This window comes from Atta colombica, unplaced genomic scaffold (genome assembly GCF_001594045.1).
Source record: "Atta colombica isolate Treedump-2 unplaced genomic scaffold, Acol1.0 scaffold295, whole genome shotgun sequence".
Classification (NCBI taxonomy): Eukaryota; Metazoa; Arthropoda; class Insecta; order Hymenoptera; family Formicidae; genus Atta; species Atta colombica.
Window position 1 is genome coordinate 362,952 of NW_017259398.1, and position 15,347 is coordinate 378,298.

Sequence of the window (15,347 nt, forward strand, 5' to 3'; positions counted from 1 at the left end):
ATATATATAAATTACAGATTGCTTGAGTAAGTGTAAATCGCGAAGCCACTTAATTACCAAATGGGATTGAAACATCAAACTTCTGTTGATTAACAAGGTCATTCATGCGCTAGAGTTTCCTCTCCAATCTATAAAATTATTGTCACTAGATTGTTTTCAATATTTCCTTGAAATCCATCATAACAAATATAATATTATAAATATAATGTTTTTAACAAATTTTTTTTAATCTGGAATCTTTGTATTAATTCATATTGACTGTATCATGAAGGACAAAAGAATGAAATTAGATATTATTTCAAAAAACATTAGTGAATTCTATTACATCATCTTCAACGATATATATATATATATATATATATAACACACAACACACGCACGCACGCACCCCACACACACACACACACACACACACACACACACACACCACACACACACACACACACACACGCACGCACGCACGCACGCACGCACGCACGCACATGTCTCTTTTACATTGCATGCTATATTTAAATGTTACAAAATACGTGCTGTTTAATAAGAAGCGGAATCCTTAAAACGTTTCAACTATTCGATCTTCATATGGGACTTCAGGATTGATTGATATTTACATACCCGGAATTGTATGTCCAATACGATGTTTCTCTTTAGTTGGCTGACCCGCGAGCTGTTGACACGTAGTAGTCGTTGAAATAGTTCCAGCAGTCTCGTTGGTTACTACTATCGAATCGTAACATGCAACAGTGCAAAGCCAACCCACCCACCAGACTTTCACTTAGAAGATCTGAATTTGAGTAAGCTATGGAATTTTTAAGGCCCTTATCCTTAGACAATGATGATATTAGCGCTTCTAAGACATATCGAATTATGATTGAAAGCAAAAACTTATGAGTTTAAATTAATCAAGATGTAACAGTTATAATGTACAACTATCTATTAATCTACAAATAAAAAAATTCTACGTCATATTTTATAAATCTACTTTCATAAATCTATTTTCATTTAACATAACATAAAATATGCAAAAAATTAATTAATTTCAATATGTTATAATAAAAAAATATTTATAAGATTTTTCATTTCTAACATCATAATCCAAATCCAATGGCAGTAATGAGAGGCTAGGAATCTTTGCTCAACATAATATAGTTTTCCATTCAGTTTCCTCATTTCTTCCTTAACAAATTTAATTAAAAAATTCTATATAATTATGTTTATACACTTTCAAAAATCAAAGATTTTGCAATTCCTCGCGTTTAGTTAAAAAAAATATTATTCTCCTGTTACTACTATTATTAATAAAAAAAAAAAAAAAGAATCCAAAGTTCTCTTTCTATAGGATTTAAATATCAGCCTAAAATATCGTAAAATGAATTCTAATGAATGATAAAATACGGATAAAATTCTTTTCAATAATTATAAATAGATGACTTGTCATATTTGATAAAACACAATACAATAAGTATTAGTATTTTTTAACGAGTGTTCAACCAAAATTTTCAAAAAGTTGACATTTAGCAACAAGTCTAATGTATCATGTAGTAAATTATATATGTATTATTCTGTAAATTATATTTTGCAATAATTTACAGAATATATATGTATATATATATATATATATATATTTTGAGAGAGAGAGAGAGAGAGAGAGAGAGAGAGAGAGAGAGAAAATATAACGTATGTATATGTCAAATGTCAACACATTATTACATGTTTTTAATTCAAAAGTTTTATATTGGATAATCTGTTTTAAAACGTTGAAAACTTTGGACGAACCTGTAAAAGGTATTCGAATTGCAACAGTCATGCTACTTCACCAAAACATCAACAGCATAATCAAATCGTGAATAATAAATACACCTTTGGCAGTTACAAATTATTCATTTTTATGGAATTATTAAAATCTCTCTTTTCAAGCATAATATATTAATATAATGTATAATATAAAACAGAATAATTTTTATATAGTGATTATAATTTCTATAGAGAGAGATTATCATTATCTTTAGAATGTTTTACGTGCGAAGATTAATACGAAAGTATTAATGAACTTTTTAAAAAATTCAGTCTCATTCATTATTCGTCATTACAAGTACGCAATATAAAAAACAAGTTTCTTATGTTATTATATTTTCCTTTTTAACATCAAAAACAAACATAATTGTTATAGCTCTTATCTAATTATAAGATATATTATAAAAAAAAAACTATAATTCTTTAAAAATCTATTTATACAAAAAAAATTTTTTATTATTTTATCAAATGACACTGTGCGATAAGAAATTTATTTCTTTTCTTTTTTTTTCATTCTATTTGATACGCAAATGCGCAAGTTGGTAATGTTTATTGTTCAAAAATATGCATGAGAGAGAGGATGATCGAAGGCATAAATTTAAATAAAAAACATATGTGTGGAAATTCTCATACGTTTAACTGCGAAAAGTGACTACTTAACGAGTGTAATAATAGCCTGGAGCGAAAGCCAGAATACGATGAGTTTGATATGTAATGTATCTTCCTTACCGTAAAGCGTTATATATGATATGATAATGGTATCAACATTTGTTTAAATGCCAGCCTTAAGTAATATGTCTATTACTTAAATATTACATCGCAACATCAGTACAATGAGCTAGTTTCAAATATCGATAAAATATCTTGCGTATTACACATATGTCACACATTTTATCAGAATACGCGAATTAGATTATACAATAACTTACCGGAATGAGGTGGCGCGAGAAGAGATCGACTAGAGCTGAAAAAAGGTCTTAGCGAGGGCTTCGGTGTACTACTAACAGACATGGTATCCAATTCTGGCCCACTGTCTGATAAATCTTCTAATTCGTTGAACAATTCTTCTATCTCCATATCACCGCCTTTAACAAAAAATTGTGGAAACATTTAAATAAGTTTTTTGAGATATAGTTTCGAATCTCCGCTCCCGATTAACTTGAAATTTTACATATAAGTTGTTTTTTGTGTAAGAAATAAAAAATCTATAGTTTCAATTTCGAGAAATGAAAAAAAAAAATTTTATTTTACTTTTTGTTCAGCTAAATCTTGCTTTGCATGGAAAGTGCATCATGCGTCTGGCAGGGGGAGGTGAGATGGGAGTCGCTTCGTATGAAAGTTATGCATTCCTTGCAGGGGGGAGATGGGAGTGTGGAAGTCGTGCATTCTTAAACAGGGAGAGAAGTGAAATAAGAGTTGCTTCGCATGGAAGTCATGCACTTCTAAACAGAGGAGCGAGGGGGGAAAATCGGATAGGAGTTGCTTCGGCTTGAAAAGTCATATTTTCTTAAGTCTTAGAAGTTGAGACTATATGTTTTTTATTTCTCACATGAGTAGAATTTATCATTCGGAATTATTTTACCCGTTTTTTTGCTTTAGAAATTATTTTATTACAATTAACATTTATTTAATTTTCCAAATTGCATTTAACATGTAAAGAATTTTAAGAAAAATTGTTATTAATATTAACTGTTATTAATATTAATCCATTAGTTTTAGATCTTTATTTTATTTTTTCTTTTTCGTTCATTTTTTATATTTTATATATATATTTTATATATATATTTTATTTTATATATTTTATATTATATATACAGTATTTTTTATATATACCTGAAAGTTTTTGTCCAATCTCCTCTTGATCGTGCTCCAACTCCTCAGATACTCTAAATCGCTTTAGAAGAGCTATAAACTTTTGCTTTAAATTTCTTTGCTGTAAAACACAATAAAGATTAGAATTCAATAGAAAACAATGAGAATAGGAAAATCTTAAGCTGCATGAAAATATTGCGCACACCCTGGCATTCGCTGGAATCTTCCCGCGACTCTTTCGCCTGTGTACCTCCAATGTAGGCTCGCTATCGCTACCCTCTGCCTCACCCTCCGAGCTAAACTCCTCCTCCTCGTCACTAAATTCCGGACAGAGTCTCTCGTTGGGATCATTTGTCAGTCTTTTATCATGATCAACTGGCTGAGAACTCAGAGCGACAACGTTCACACGTGCTAATGGGACTGAGTGACCACCGTATTTTTCCGCTTTATCTGATATGAGTTCTAACTCGACGTCCATTTGTTTCTGTAGCACCTGTAAAAAGTGATTATCATTGCGAAGAAATTTAATGTATGAGGCAACATGAGAGACAATGCATCTCCATCTTTTTCGGAAAAAAAATATTTTGTAATATTATAATCTTGCTAGAGTTATTTCATTATTATGATATAACAATATCTATTATTATTGTAATTATACTACAGCTTTGAGCGAAAAATAAATAATTTTATTTTTAATACAAACAACAAAGTAAAATTCCAGGCTTACTTGCGCCATGTTAACAATTCCCTCTGCGAGAGTCTTGTATCCAAGCATCGTACGATTTTTGTATCGTTTTCGCCTCTGCAATAATATCAGAAGTTTGTTGCCGTCTCTTTTGAGAAAATGTGGATACTGAAGTGCAAATTGCAATTCCAGTTCCGTATCGAGTATGCCGCCAGTCGGTATAGCCATCTCATTGGAACGCAAGGTTCTCTTGGAGCTCTGCATCTTGACCGCGATGCTGATGGACGCTAAGTCTGAGCCGAGCGGTCGGAGTATTATTAATCGAGTTAAAGTCAAGGAACACAACCTAAAAATAAAGCGAAATTAAAGTGAGATATTTAAAGATTTAAGACGTAAGGATATTTTAAGGTTTGATCGAAAGATTGCCTAGAAGAAATCTCATTGAAAATATATTCAATAATATGAATATAATAATTAGAGTTCACAAAGACAATGTAATGATCAATATCTCGACTATTGATCGAGGATACACATTTTGAAAAACTATGGAGATTTAAATGGATAATGTGCATCAATATAATTTCTTTTGGAGGAAACGATTGGCATGATAATCGAGATATCTATAAGGTATAAGGATTTCGAAAGATAAGAATCGATTGAGGGATCGTATATATTTATCATATATTGTGCAAAATGTGTATACAATATTCTATTCGTGAATAACCAAAAAGATTAATTTTATCACGAGTTATCATCTACCCTGTTTATCGTTGCACTATGTCGGTTTAAAGTAGGCGAATTAATACTATCAAGTACGTAACATTCGGATTAAAAAGATTTCTACATATGAAAAACATACAACATTGTCAATTTTATGGCTTTTATAGATAAAATAAAATAAGTTATAAAAATGGAATTATTTCAAAAAATTCTAACGAGCATGCTTATTTTCGAGCACGTTTATCACTATAAACTAAAAAAAATCTATAAAATCAATTAAAAGGATTTTTTAGCTTAGAAGATTTTGCTAGAAGAAATATCTCCCGAGCTAATTTCGAAGAGAATTTGTGGAGAATTTTGGCAGAAAATAAATATATATATACTAATAACAATATTCTTCAGCAAAATAGAAAAATTATTTGACAAGTACGTGGGACAAATATTTGAATTCCGACGTAGATATGTACAATGAAAAATAAAATATAGATATAACTGCTGGAATCAGACAAAATATAATCCTTTTTATGGAATAAATTTTCTTTTAGAACCTGCAATATAAGGTATAGGTCCTTACTCCGTTCGAGCCCCCTTCGTACATAATTTACATCTCGATACGCGTGATAGAGCCTATACCAAGTGGAAACATCGTCGACGAAACCCTTATTACACAGTGATGGTGGGCAGAAGGATGATTATCGTTATTTATGAAGAGGGTTTCTGGGGGCGTTGAGGGGCGCGAATACTAAATATAGCCATAGAGAACAGAAACTACAGGTGGCATGTTATCATTCGAGCGCGCATTTATTTTACTGTGCACGACACAACCATTCCATTTGCGATAATACGATTACGTGAACGATTCGTGGAAAATACGTAAATTTAATCTCTTGTGTCAGCAATATTTAAAGAACTTAAATCATTTACATAGTATACGTTCTATTGGAAATTATTTCTAATTATTCAAATCATACGAATACTATTTCTAAATCAACTAATATTTGTGTATTAAAATACAGCAGAAAATATATACATATACGCCAATATCATTATGATATTGTCATCATATAATATGTAAATAATAATAGTGGTAGTGTCGATTATTCTAAATAATAATTCAAAAAATATTCTCGACAAAAATACTTGCGGATAATCGATCAAAAATAATGAAATTGTAACGATAAGTATGAGATATCTCTATCGATACCTGCAATTGAAAATATAATCGACAATCATTAAATTTAACATTAAATGTAGATCAAGCGTTAGAAACTTGCATAAATATTATATCGAATATATGTTATTATATATGAATATTATTATATATGATCTTAAATATCTTACTGCTGCGCCGATTAGATTTGCGGAATTTTGTTTTCGCATATTTCCAAAGCGAAAAATCTTTTTAAAGAATTTGTTGGAAATCGATAGCATTGAGTGCCTTCCAATAAGCGACTCAGTACAACACAGTGATCATCTCATCCTTGTATAATATTGGCGAACAAGGATAATGATGATGATGTGTCATACCATGTTATGTGTGTCTCTTATTGGAAAACATTTTAACTTGAAGCGATGGCAATTCGTTAATTTCAGTCATTTCATGTGACTGTTGTGCATTCGAATTAACCGCTGACTTTTGCCAAACACGTGCCTGCCATCATGATTTGGCAATAACTGAGAGTCAAAAATACAATAATTATATCATCATAGTATACGAATGTGGTTCGCTAGTTGCATATGTAAAGATATATGCGCAGCACGATATATCTAATCAACTTTATAGTCGATTTCCCAAATCGATTAAGATATTTATAGTAAAAAGAACATCTACGATTTCGTGAGGCACCGTGTGCGGTTTCAAAATTTACATTTAAAATTTAAGTTATGGATATTGAAAAGTAGATAAGAATTTATAATATGTCTCTCTGGCTTAAAAACGCCCCTATAGGCGTTTTCATTCAAACTCGACATTCAACTCGACGATCTTATCGTCGACGATATAGGCTATATATATTTTAAATAGTGGTATAGTAATTAAATTATATAACTATAAATTATATACTGCACAATAGAAAAATTATGTTTGTTATATAAGTATTTTTTGAACATTACAAAATAATTTATTCATTTCTTAGTATGACTTATATAAAGTACACGATTTCTTTTTTGAATATTTATTTAACTGAAACATTATAATTATCTTATTGAAGTAGATCGACAAAATCACGAATCGAGATAATAACAATAAATTTAAAACAAAAAATTTCTACAATATATTTTGATTAATTATTTCTTATTAATCTATTAAAATGTATTTATTTAATGCAATTAGAGAATTTTATCTCATAATCATGATTGTTTTTATTTATTTTCTGATTTTTGAGATATATGATTATATATATCTTTTTAAAAATTTAAATTTAATTTGAAAGTTTTATTTGTTTTAATATAATTCGTTCTTATTTATATTGATTTAAAAAAATTTTTTCTGGTTTTATAAACTTGTATCAGCTGATAAAAAATTGACTTACCTAATATATATTTAAAAAAATATTAACAAAGTTTAAACTAACTTTTACTCTCTCTAGTTTAATTCGACAAATCTTGTAAAGAAATTTGATTATAAAATATTTGATCATAATTAAAATTTTATATTTTATGTATGCAATATACATATATATGTACATTTCATATATTATATAAATTATTTCTCGATTAATATATTGTTAACTTGTTAGTACTTCTTAATATTAACAATATTCATAAAAACAGGAAATAATTTGCCTCATATTAACTTTTCGTATTGACAATTTTCGTATCGACATAGAAAAATTAACAATAAATATTGATCTACTGTCATTCCTGTTAAAAGTAAAATGGTGAAAAATATGAAAAATATTTAAAACTGAAAACATCGACGAATGCAAAAAGTGAGAGTTTTGTCATTCATCGTGAACGTGATGAGCACGAACATCTGTCAGATTTCTGTTGACAGTAGCAGTAATTTCGGAGTCATAATAATGAATGCGACGCATGCCATACGACTGTGACTCAACTACGAAGAATAACGCAACCTGTCCATTCACTCATAGGTCATCAACTTGTAAATACGGGCATCCCAATTGATCAAAGTAGGGGGTGGGTCACAAAAAGGGCGTGCAAACGTTTCTCATCGGAGAAACGTTACTTGGCGTCCACCATCACGTCGAAGAACGCTGAATGAATCACACTGCGAGTCAAACAATGTCGGAGTAATCATAAGAAAATATGTTGTGTTGTTACCTGGGTATGCAATTCGGAGGAGTACGATCTACTTCCCAGGTGGCAAACAACTTCATAGGAACAGGCCGGGTAGCCGGGGCTGTCACCTTCGTCCGCTCCGCCATTTTTGGCCCTGACGGCTGCTGGCGGTGGCGGCCCACAAGACACACACCACACAACGTCTACGTTTCACCGCCCAAGTCTCGCGCAGTCTCGCGGCTCGCGGACGACTATCAATGACCGTGAAGAGCGCGCGGCGCGGTGCGGCTCGACACCACACCACTTGACATGAGTGACAACTTGACGAGACGCGAGATAAGAGTTGACAGAAACCTCGATCGTAGCGCCACACCTTGCCCATGTGCGATAACCGGAATGACAATTGCCAGAATGACTAATCATTAAGAAACGTACTGCGATATCTCGTAAATTCGATATGAAATAATGATTTTTGACTAATGCTGCGTACGGGAAGTGCTATCAGCGCTGTCTATCATCACCGATACTATTAAAGAGATACTATTAAAGATCAACCTTGGTAAATTTTCGGCGGTATAAAAAGAGTCTAGAGGATTCGGAGGTAATTGAAGAACTCTGACATTATCGATAATTGATATAAATTTATTATTATTAACATAAATATTTTAAAAATAATCAGGATTATGCGCATTACTTTATCGTTACTTTTTTGAAAAGAGTAACTCATTACTAATTTTAAAAAGTAACGCATTACCGTTACCGTAACTTGAAAAATAACGATTCGTTATTTTTTCGTTACTTCTTGTTATAATGCTAAAATAAGTTATTAAATTTTAAAATTACGTTAGCTGATAATTAAGTTAATACTAAATGTGAAATAAATATTCAAATTTGAAACTCTCTTAACTAGTTTGTATATAAAGCAAGCTTTTCTCTATATTAAACTTACCTATAGTTTTACTAATTCTTTATTTTATTTAAATAATATTATTATTTTAATGTACTCATTTTTATAAGAATTTAGATTAAGCAGATAATAGAGTATATATTGTTTTTAAACGTTAATGTTCCCTGGTGAATATAAATCGATGAAATCTTTATCAATAAACTCATTTCCAGTATAATTCATAATGAAATGAGTCAATTGATAGAGATTTCAGCGATTTTCAGCGAATTTCAACAATTTATTTCCACTAGAATTATTATTATGTGTACTTCAATATTTATTGTCCGTACCAAAAATTTACAATATATATATATGTAATATGAATTATATATTTTCAATATTGGCAGTGCTGTTAGAACATAGTATAAGATATTAAGTATAAAATACTTTTTAAGAAATTAAGAATAAATTATAAAATAACAAAATAATAAGGAACTGAAGTAACGATAAAAGTAATGGCTAAATTCGTTACCGTTACTATAAATGTAATAACATTACCGTTATCATTACAGATAGAAAAAAATAATGAAAATAGTAACGGCGTTACAAGTAACGCGTTACTTCCCAACCCTGGGAAAATAATAATACAATGTCACGACGAGTTTTGCGTGAAGAAATTGCTTAAGACTCATCATTTTGTCTGTAAAACAGAATCTGGCAATTCTCGTTCTACATAATTTGCATTTTGCAAATTATGTACTTGTACAAGAGGAAAGAAAGCGTTAATTGATAATTATATTTATGATCGTTAAATTTTAATGTTAAATTTATGTAAATTTTTCTGCGTTTTTATTGATATTTATAAATTTACTGAAGATGGCCAGATTGTGGCCGAAACGTTTAAATCATTTGATTACATATTAAATATCACAAAAACTTGTGGTTGCATACTTTTCTTTTTGTTAATTTTATGAATTTTTATTTTTAAAAAATCATGTTTGTTATAATTATATATATAAATATTTATGATTTATGCATTATTAAATTCATGATTTTTTTATTATATAAATGTTCCATAAATAAATAAATGTGCATACTTGTAAAGCTATAATATCCTATATATTCCAGAAAAATTATAATTTTTTCTCTGCAGTTATCATCTTTGTTGATAATCAAACTTTGACGATAACACTGAAATCACAATTTTAAAGAAAAATCGAGTATTATTGAGTTCTAAATGGATAAATATTTATTAAACTAATAAATTATAAAATTAATACAATATTATCAATTTTTAACTCTTAATTACTTCAAGGACGCGAACTGTAAGGATATTGGTTTAATAGTATCTCGTCAATGCTATCATCTATCTTTGTTTTACATTTAATAAACAAATAGGTGCTTTCCATTTGACGACACAAGTGTTATTCTATCCTTCTTGACATTCAGAGAGTGACAAAGATAAAACGATACTTGTGTCATCAAATGGAAAGCATCTAATGAAGAATGACATAAATTATAGTGGCTGTGTACCAAAATTTATTGCCAGCGCTATAAATCTACAGTTTACGTTACGTATATTACATTTTCCAAACTGACAATGAATTTTGGAAACAGCCAGTGTCTCCTCGAATGCACAATGCACTCATAGTCAAAACACACAAAATGACCGGAATTATAACAAAATACGTTTTACTAATTTTCGAAGTCACTCGATATCTGTTGGAAAAATTTATTTGGAAGGAACCAAAATCTGATAACATCTTATCTATCACAGAAGAAAAAAAAGTCGGGTAGTAAAGATCCATCAAATATAATAGACGAATTGTGATTGGATTTTATTACAAAAAAATGTACAGATATTAGTAGCCAAATAATAAATATTCACATTTCCTTCTCCTTGTTTTTATAAACGTTTTACATTTACTTAAATAACATATTTATTTAAATTAGATGATATGACAACCACCACATTAAAACAGGTTGTATACCAGCCAAAGACAATATGAAGTAAAGCCGCCTTTTATTACCGGAAGCTGTGTATGAACTATGACCTTGTGGAATGACTCGTAATTTTAAGGATCGCATCAGAAAGACAGCTAGAGAAGCACTGAAGTACAATAGCATTATATAATAACCAAATTTCCGAAATAGCAACGATATCACTAGTGCCGCATTAATACCGACATATTTATAACCGCAATATGCCAATAGATCTAGCGTTGCTAGACTCGTTTGGAGATTCATCACATACAAACTCACAGTATGAACAAGTAATTCGATTAAACCCCAAGCAAGAGCGGAGCTAGCTAGAATACCTAATTGTTCGTGAGTAAAACGTTCCTGCATGCCTAAAACTAATCCCGCCATAGCAACATATGTGAAAAACGCCATTGTAGGAATGTACATATCTGGCGCGTTAGTTTCATATCGTGGTTGCAATGGTACATCTTGTTCGTATTTTACAGACCAGTCCTATAAAAAGGAATTATTGAATTCTCATTAGTTACAATAGATCAGTGATCGAGAAATACTTTTTGATTTTTATAAACATTTATTTCTACATACAACAAAAATATCTGTAATGAAGTTATTTAATCTAGTACAATATATATTCATCAATCTGTCTCTCTTCATTTAATGTCCTCTGTGAAACTTACCTTGTGAGTAAATGGGAAGAACAGCAGCATTAATTTTGCAAAAACATAATCGGTGTTTACAGCAAAGTAATATTTCATTGCTGAAACTGGCACATACTTTTCAAGATGCTGTTTTCCAGTACCAACTAATGCATTTCCATATTGTACTGCCATGTCTGCAACAACTGGTTGTGCTAAAAATTGTGTTGCAAATTGCGGGGTTGCAAACTCTCCTCCTTGATTATCGCTAGATGGATAATTTGACATTTGTGGATTGAATCCATATGGAGGTGGTCCTTGTCCAGGAACACCAAAGCTATATTCTGGCATCGTACCATTATTCATGGATACCTAAAAACAATAGATTACTCAAAAATATGATATAATATCAATCTATAAGATATAAAAATATAAGCAACAAATTTTATTACTATGTGTAAACTTGGACTAGCAGAGAAGCAATTCTGTTCAAAGTTAGTCTATTTTATAAATGCTATAAATAACAATCATAATCTAATTTATAATAAAAAATAATTAATTTTATAAAATTTATTAATATTTTTATAAAATTTACCTGTTCATTATATATATATGGATTCTGTGCCATTGAAGGAGCTGGTGCAGATAGACCAGCTGATGGATCCAACAATCTCTTCGGTTTTCCTGCCAATAAACAACTTATCTTTATATAAAATAAAAATAATAAAATTTGCTTAATTGTATACTATGTGATATAATAAAATTGATGTTCTTATTATTATATTAGACTGAACAATATTATTAAAATTAATAATCTTATTCATATACTCGCTCTTGCGCACTCTCTCTCTCTCTCTCTCTCTCTCTCTCTCTCTCTCTCTCTCTAAAACATGTACTGTAATAAATATTCTTTTGTTCTTTGTAGCTAAATTTTTAATATTTTTCTCTTTTTCTCTCTCTCTCTCTCTCTCTCTCTCTCTCTCTCTCTCTAATTTTTAATTATAGATATGCTTATTTCTTTTCAAACGTAAAAAACAGCACACTTCTGCTACTGTAACATATCGTGCAATATCTAGAAATAGCTATCATGACTAATATTACTCCTAAGAATGATTCATGCAATCAATCTATTCTACACATTATTTTTATAAGCAACATAGGAATAAATATTATGACTATCATGGATTTGTCGATATTATAAATATCGACAAATGTAAATATGCAGAAGATAAATAGAATAAATTTACATCTGTCATTCGTAGGTTATGCTTACCTCGACGTGCATTCGAGTGATTGTAATTCATGTTTCTACGATGTCACGTTCTTCAGTTATTTAGCACGATAAGCTAAAACTTTGCTTTGAACTTGAATTACTTGTAAATAATCAAATCAAAAACAACTTGTGCTATATATCGCCATATTCTGTCGAGTTCAGCTGTGTTTCGCCATGTTCGCATCCTATCCATGATGGAAGGGATAAGGTCTGTTCGCGTTGCTTGCACTTTTTACACCAAGCATCTTCACCTTCTTCTCTTTGACATGAATATATTTATCTCATTTTAAGTGCAAAAATTTTTGGAGATTTCAAGCGACGTGAACAGATCTATAGTGTGTCCAGTTGGATATAAAGCTCTATATATCAAAGTGCATTTTTCCTTTGATCTAAGCCGAAATGGAAATGCCGGCAGCTTTCCTATTAGCAGACAGAAATCTGAGCGGCCATGCCCGGGATTTAGCTATTACTTTATTTTGAAACGCTCTATGTCTACAACATGTGGACATTGAACTAAGTAGCCAGTGTCAATGAATGTCCGATCGGTAATGTCCACGATTTTTTGGTTGTGTTCTTCGTTATATCCACAAATTTCGGTCCGTTAAATAGACAAAGACGAACAATCAATCGACGTTTGTAATAAGTCTTGTTACAAGATAACTTAGGGGATCTGCATAATAAAAAAAACAGGGAACAGAGAACAGAGAATAAGAATTTCAACCTATCAGAAATCATGCATTGTAGAATATTCAGTTTCTTTAGATTGAAATTCTTGTTTTCTGTTCCCTATTTCTTTTATTGTGCGGAACCTCTAAGAATTTTAACCTATCTGAAATGTATGTATTTCACAATACATGATTTTTGATAGATTGAAATTCTTATTCTCTGTTCTTTGTTCCTTATTCCTTTTATTGTGCGGAGTCCCTCATAATTTTGTCTACCTAACGGACTGACATTTGTAGACATAGCGAAGAATAGAACCAAAAAATCGTAGACATTACCGACCTGATCATAGACATTAGCTACATAATTCAACGTCTACATTTTATGGACATAGGGGCGCTTCAAAATAAAGTAACAGCTAAATCCCAGTCATGGCCAGGCTTCTCTCGGCTATTAGCTATTTCGATCACTATTTGTGATCTAGTCCAATAAACATTTAGTATGTCTATAATCACCAATCAGTGTTTAGATTAGGGTCAATCGGGGTAATTGTGACGAACAAATGCAAAATTATAATACAACAACGTGCCATTTTCTTAATTTTTATTATTTCTATTTAATTCTTGCACGAATAATTATTTTAAAGCTTCTATTATTAATAGGAAAATATTTGTAATCGAAATTTTTTGTTTACGTATAAAAATAAATTTTCTAACTTCCTTTAAAAGTCATATATTATCCCACATCACGGGTAATATAATTTAAGTGACGGTTTAAGGATTGATAGTGACAATGATGATTATTGAGATATAAATCAAATCTATTTGTAAGGAATGAATAAAAAACTTTTAATAATAATTACAAAATGCAAATGAATATTCATTTTTATTATTAAAATATATTTGAACAAAAATGAACATGTCTTTTTATATTTAATATGCCTTTTCGTTCTTTATATAGGGTGTATTGAAAAATAACGATAAATCTTTCGCATAGGGACAGAACGGACTAAATTGACAAAGAAAAGGATCTAATCTCAGTCAAAAATGATAATGAAATCGACATTGAATCGACATCGATTCCATTATCATTTCTGACTGGGACTGTCCTCCTCCGATTTTAATAAACTTTTAGTATGTTAAGCTTACATCAAATCATATATCCTATTTATTTATTTCTGTTATTTTCCAAATAAAAATAAGCGTATTTTTTTATAAGCACTTTTAGACAGTGAAACACTCTTTAGAAAAAAATCGGTTTTTCTTTTTCGAAGCGAATATCACCGGAACTGTAGATATAGAAAAAATTTTCAGAATGAAAATTGAATGGCTTCAAAAGTACTTTAGGACTATAATAAAAAAATTTTTTAAATTTATTTATAATAAAAATTATTTATTTATAAAGAAAAAAAATTTTTATTATAGTTGGTTTATAAAAAGGGCGTGGTTTGCCCAAACTGAGCACATCATGTCAATTCCTTACACCACAAAGTATATCATGTTAATCCCTTCCACCATGGCTTAGATCAAATCATATATCCTATTTATTTATTTCTGTTGTATATACATACATGATTGTTGATAAAAAATATTTTAAACTTAATATTTGCAATTTATTTTAAAATAATTTGATATTGGATTCATTTTTTAAATTAAT

The 15,347-nt window shown here is 30.1% G+C and overlaps 2 protein-coding genes across 4 annotated transcripts in view; both read right to left on the reverse strand.

Annotated features, from left to right (window-relative positions):
* The window catches only part of LOC108690119 (phosphofurin acidic cluster sorting protein 2), a 12,979-nt gene extending 4,582 nt beyond the window's left edge, over positions 1-8,397 (reverse strand). Inside the window, exons 1-6 of one of the 3 annotated variants that reach the window (XM_018197251.1) lie at positions 8,294-8,397; positions 4,334-4,637; positions 3,812-4,099; positions 3,628-3,727; positions 2,724-2,879; positions 616-717 (exon numbers count right to left, since the gene is read on the reverse strand). In XM_018197251.1, coding sequence (XP_018052740.1) covers positions 616-717; positions 2,724-2,879; positions 3,628-3,727; positions 3,812-4,099; positions 4,334-4,637; positions 8,294-8,397 — 1,054 coding nt within the window. Of the gene's footprint in view, positions 1-615; positions 721-2,723; positions 2,880-3,627; positions 3,728-3,811; positions 4,100-4,333; positions 4,638-8,293 lie in introns of all 3 variants that reach the window. The other 2 variants (XM_018197250.1, XM_018197252.1) reach the window with 2 other exon arrangements.
* A 2,612-nt stretch (positions 8,398-11,009) lies between these two features.
* Positions 11,010-13,238, reverse strand: LOC108690126 (protein YIF1B-A). Its single transcript, XM_018197260.1, has 4 exons — positions 13,029-13,238; positions 12,351-12,439; positions 11,798-12,127; positions 11,010-11,612 (listed from the first exon to the last, which is right to left on the reverse strand). Exons 1-4 carry the CDS (start codon positions 13,057-13,059, stop codon positions 11,082-11,084), a joined length of 981 nt encoding a protein of 326 aa, XP_018052749.1. The 5' UTR covers positions 13,060-13,238; the 3' UTR covers positions 11,010-11,081.
* Positions 13,239-15,347: the final 2,109 nt, after the last annotated feature.

Excerpts from the sequence above, each read along its gene's own strand:
- LOC108690126 (XM_018197260.1), bottom strand. The coding sequence starts at position 13,059 with ATGAATTACAATCACTCGAATGCACGTCGAG. Across the intron at positions 12,440-13,028 it reads TCACTCGAATGCACGTCGAG|GAAAACCGAAGAGATTGTTG; the intron begins GTAAGCATAACC and ends GTTTATTGGCAG. Across the intron at positions 12,128-12,350 it reads CATATATATATAATGAACAG|GTATCCATGAATAATGGTAC; the intron begins GTAAATTTTATA and ends TATTGTTTTTAG.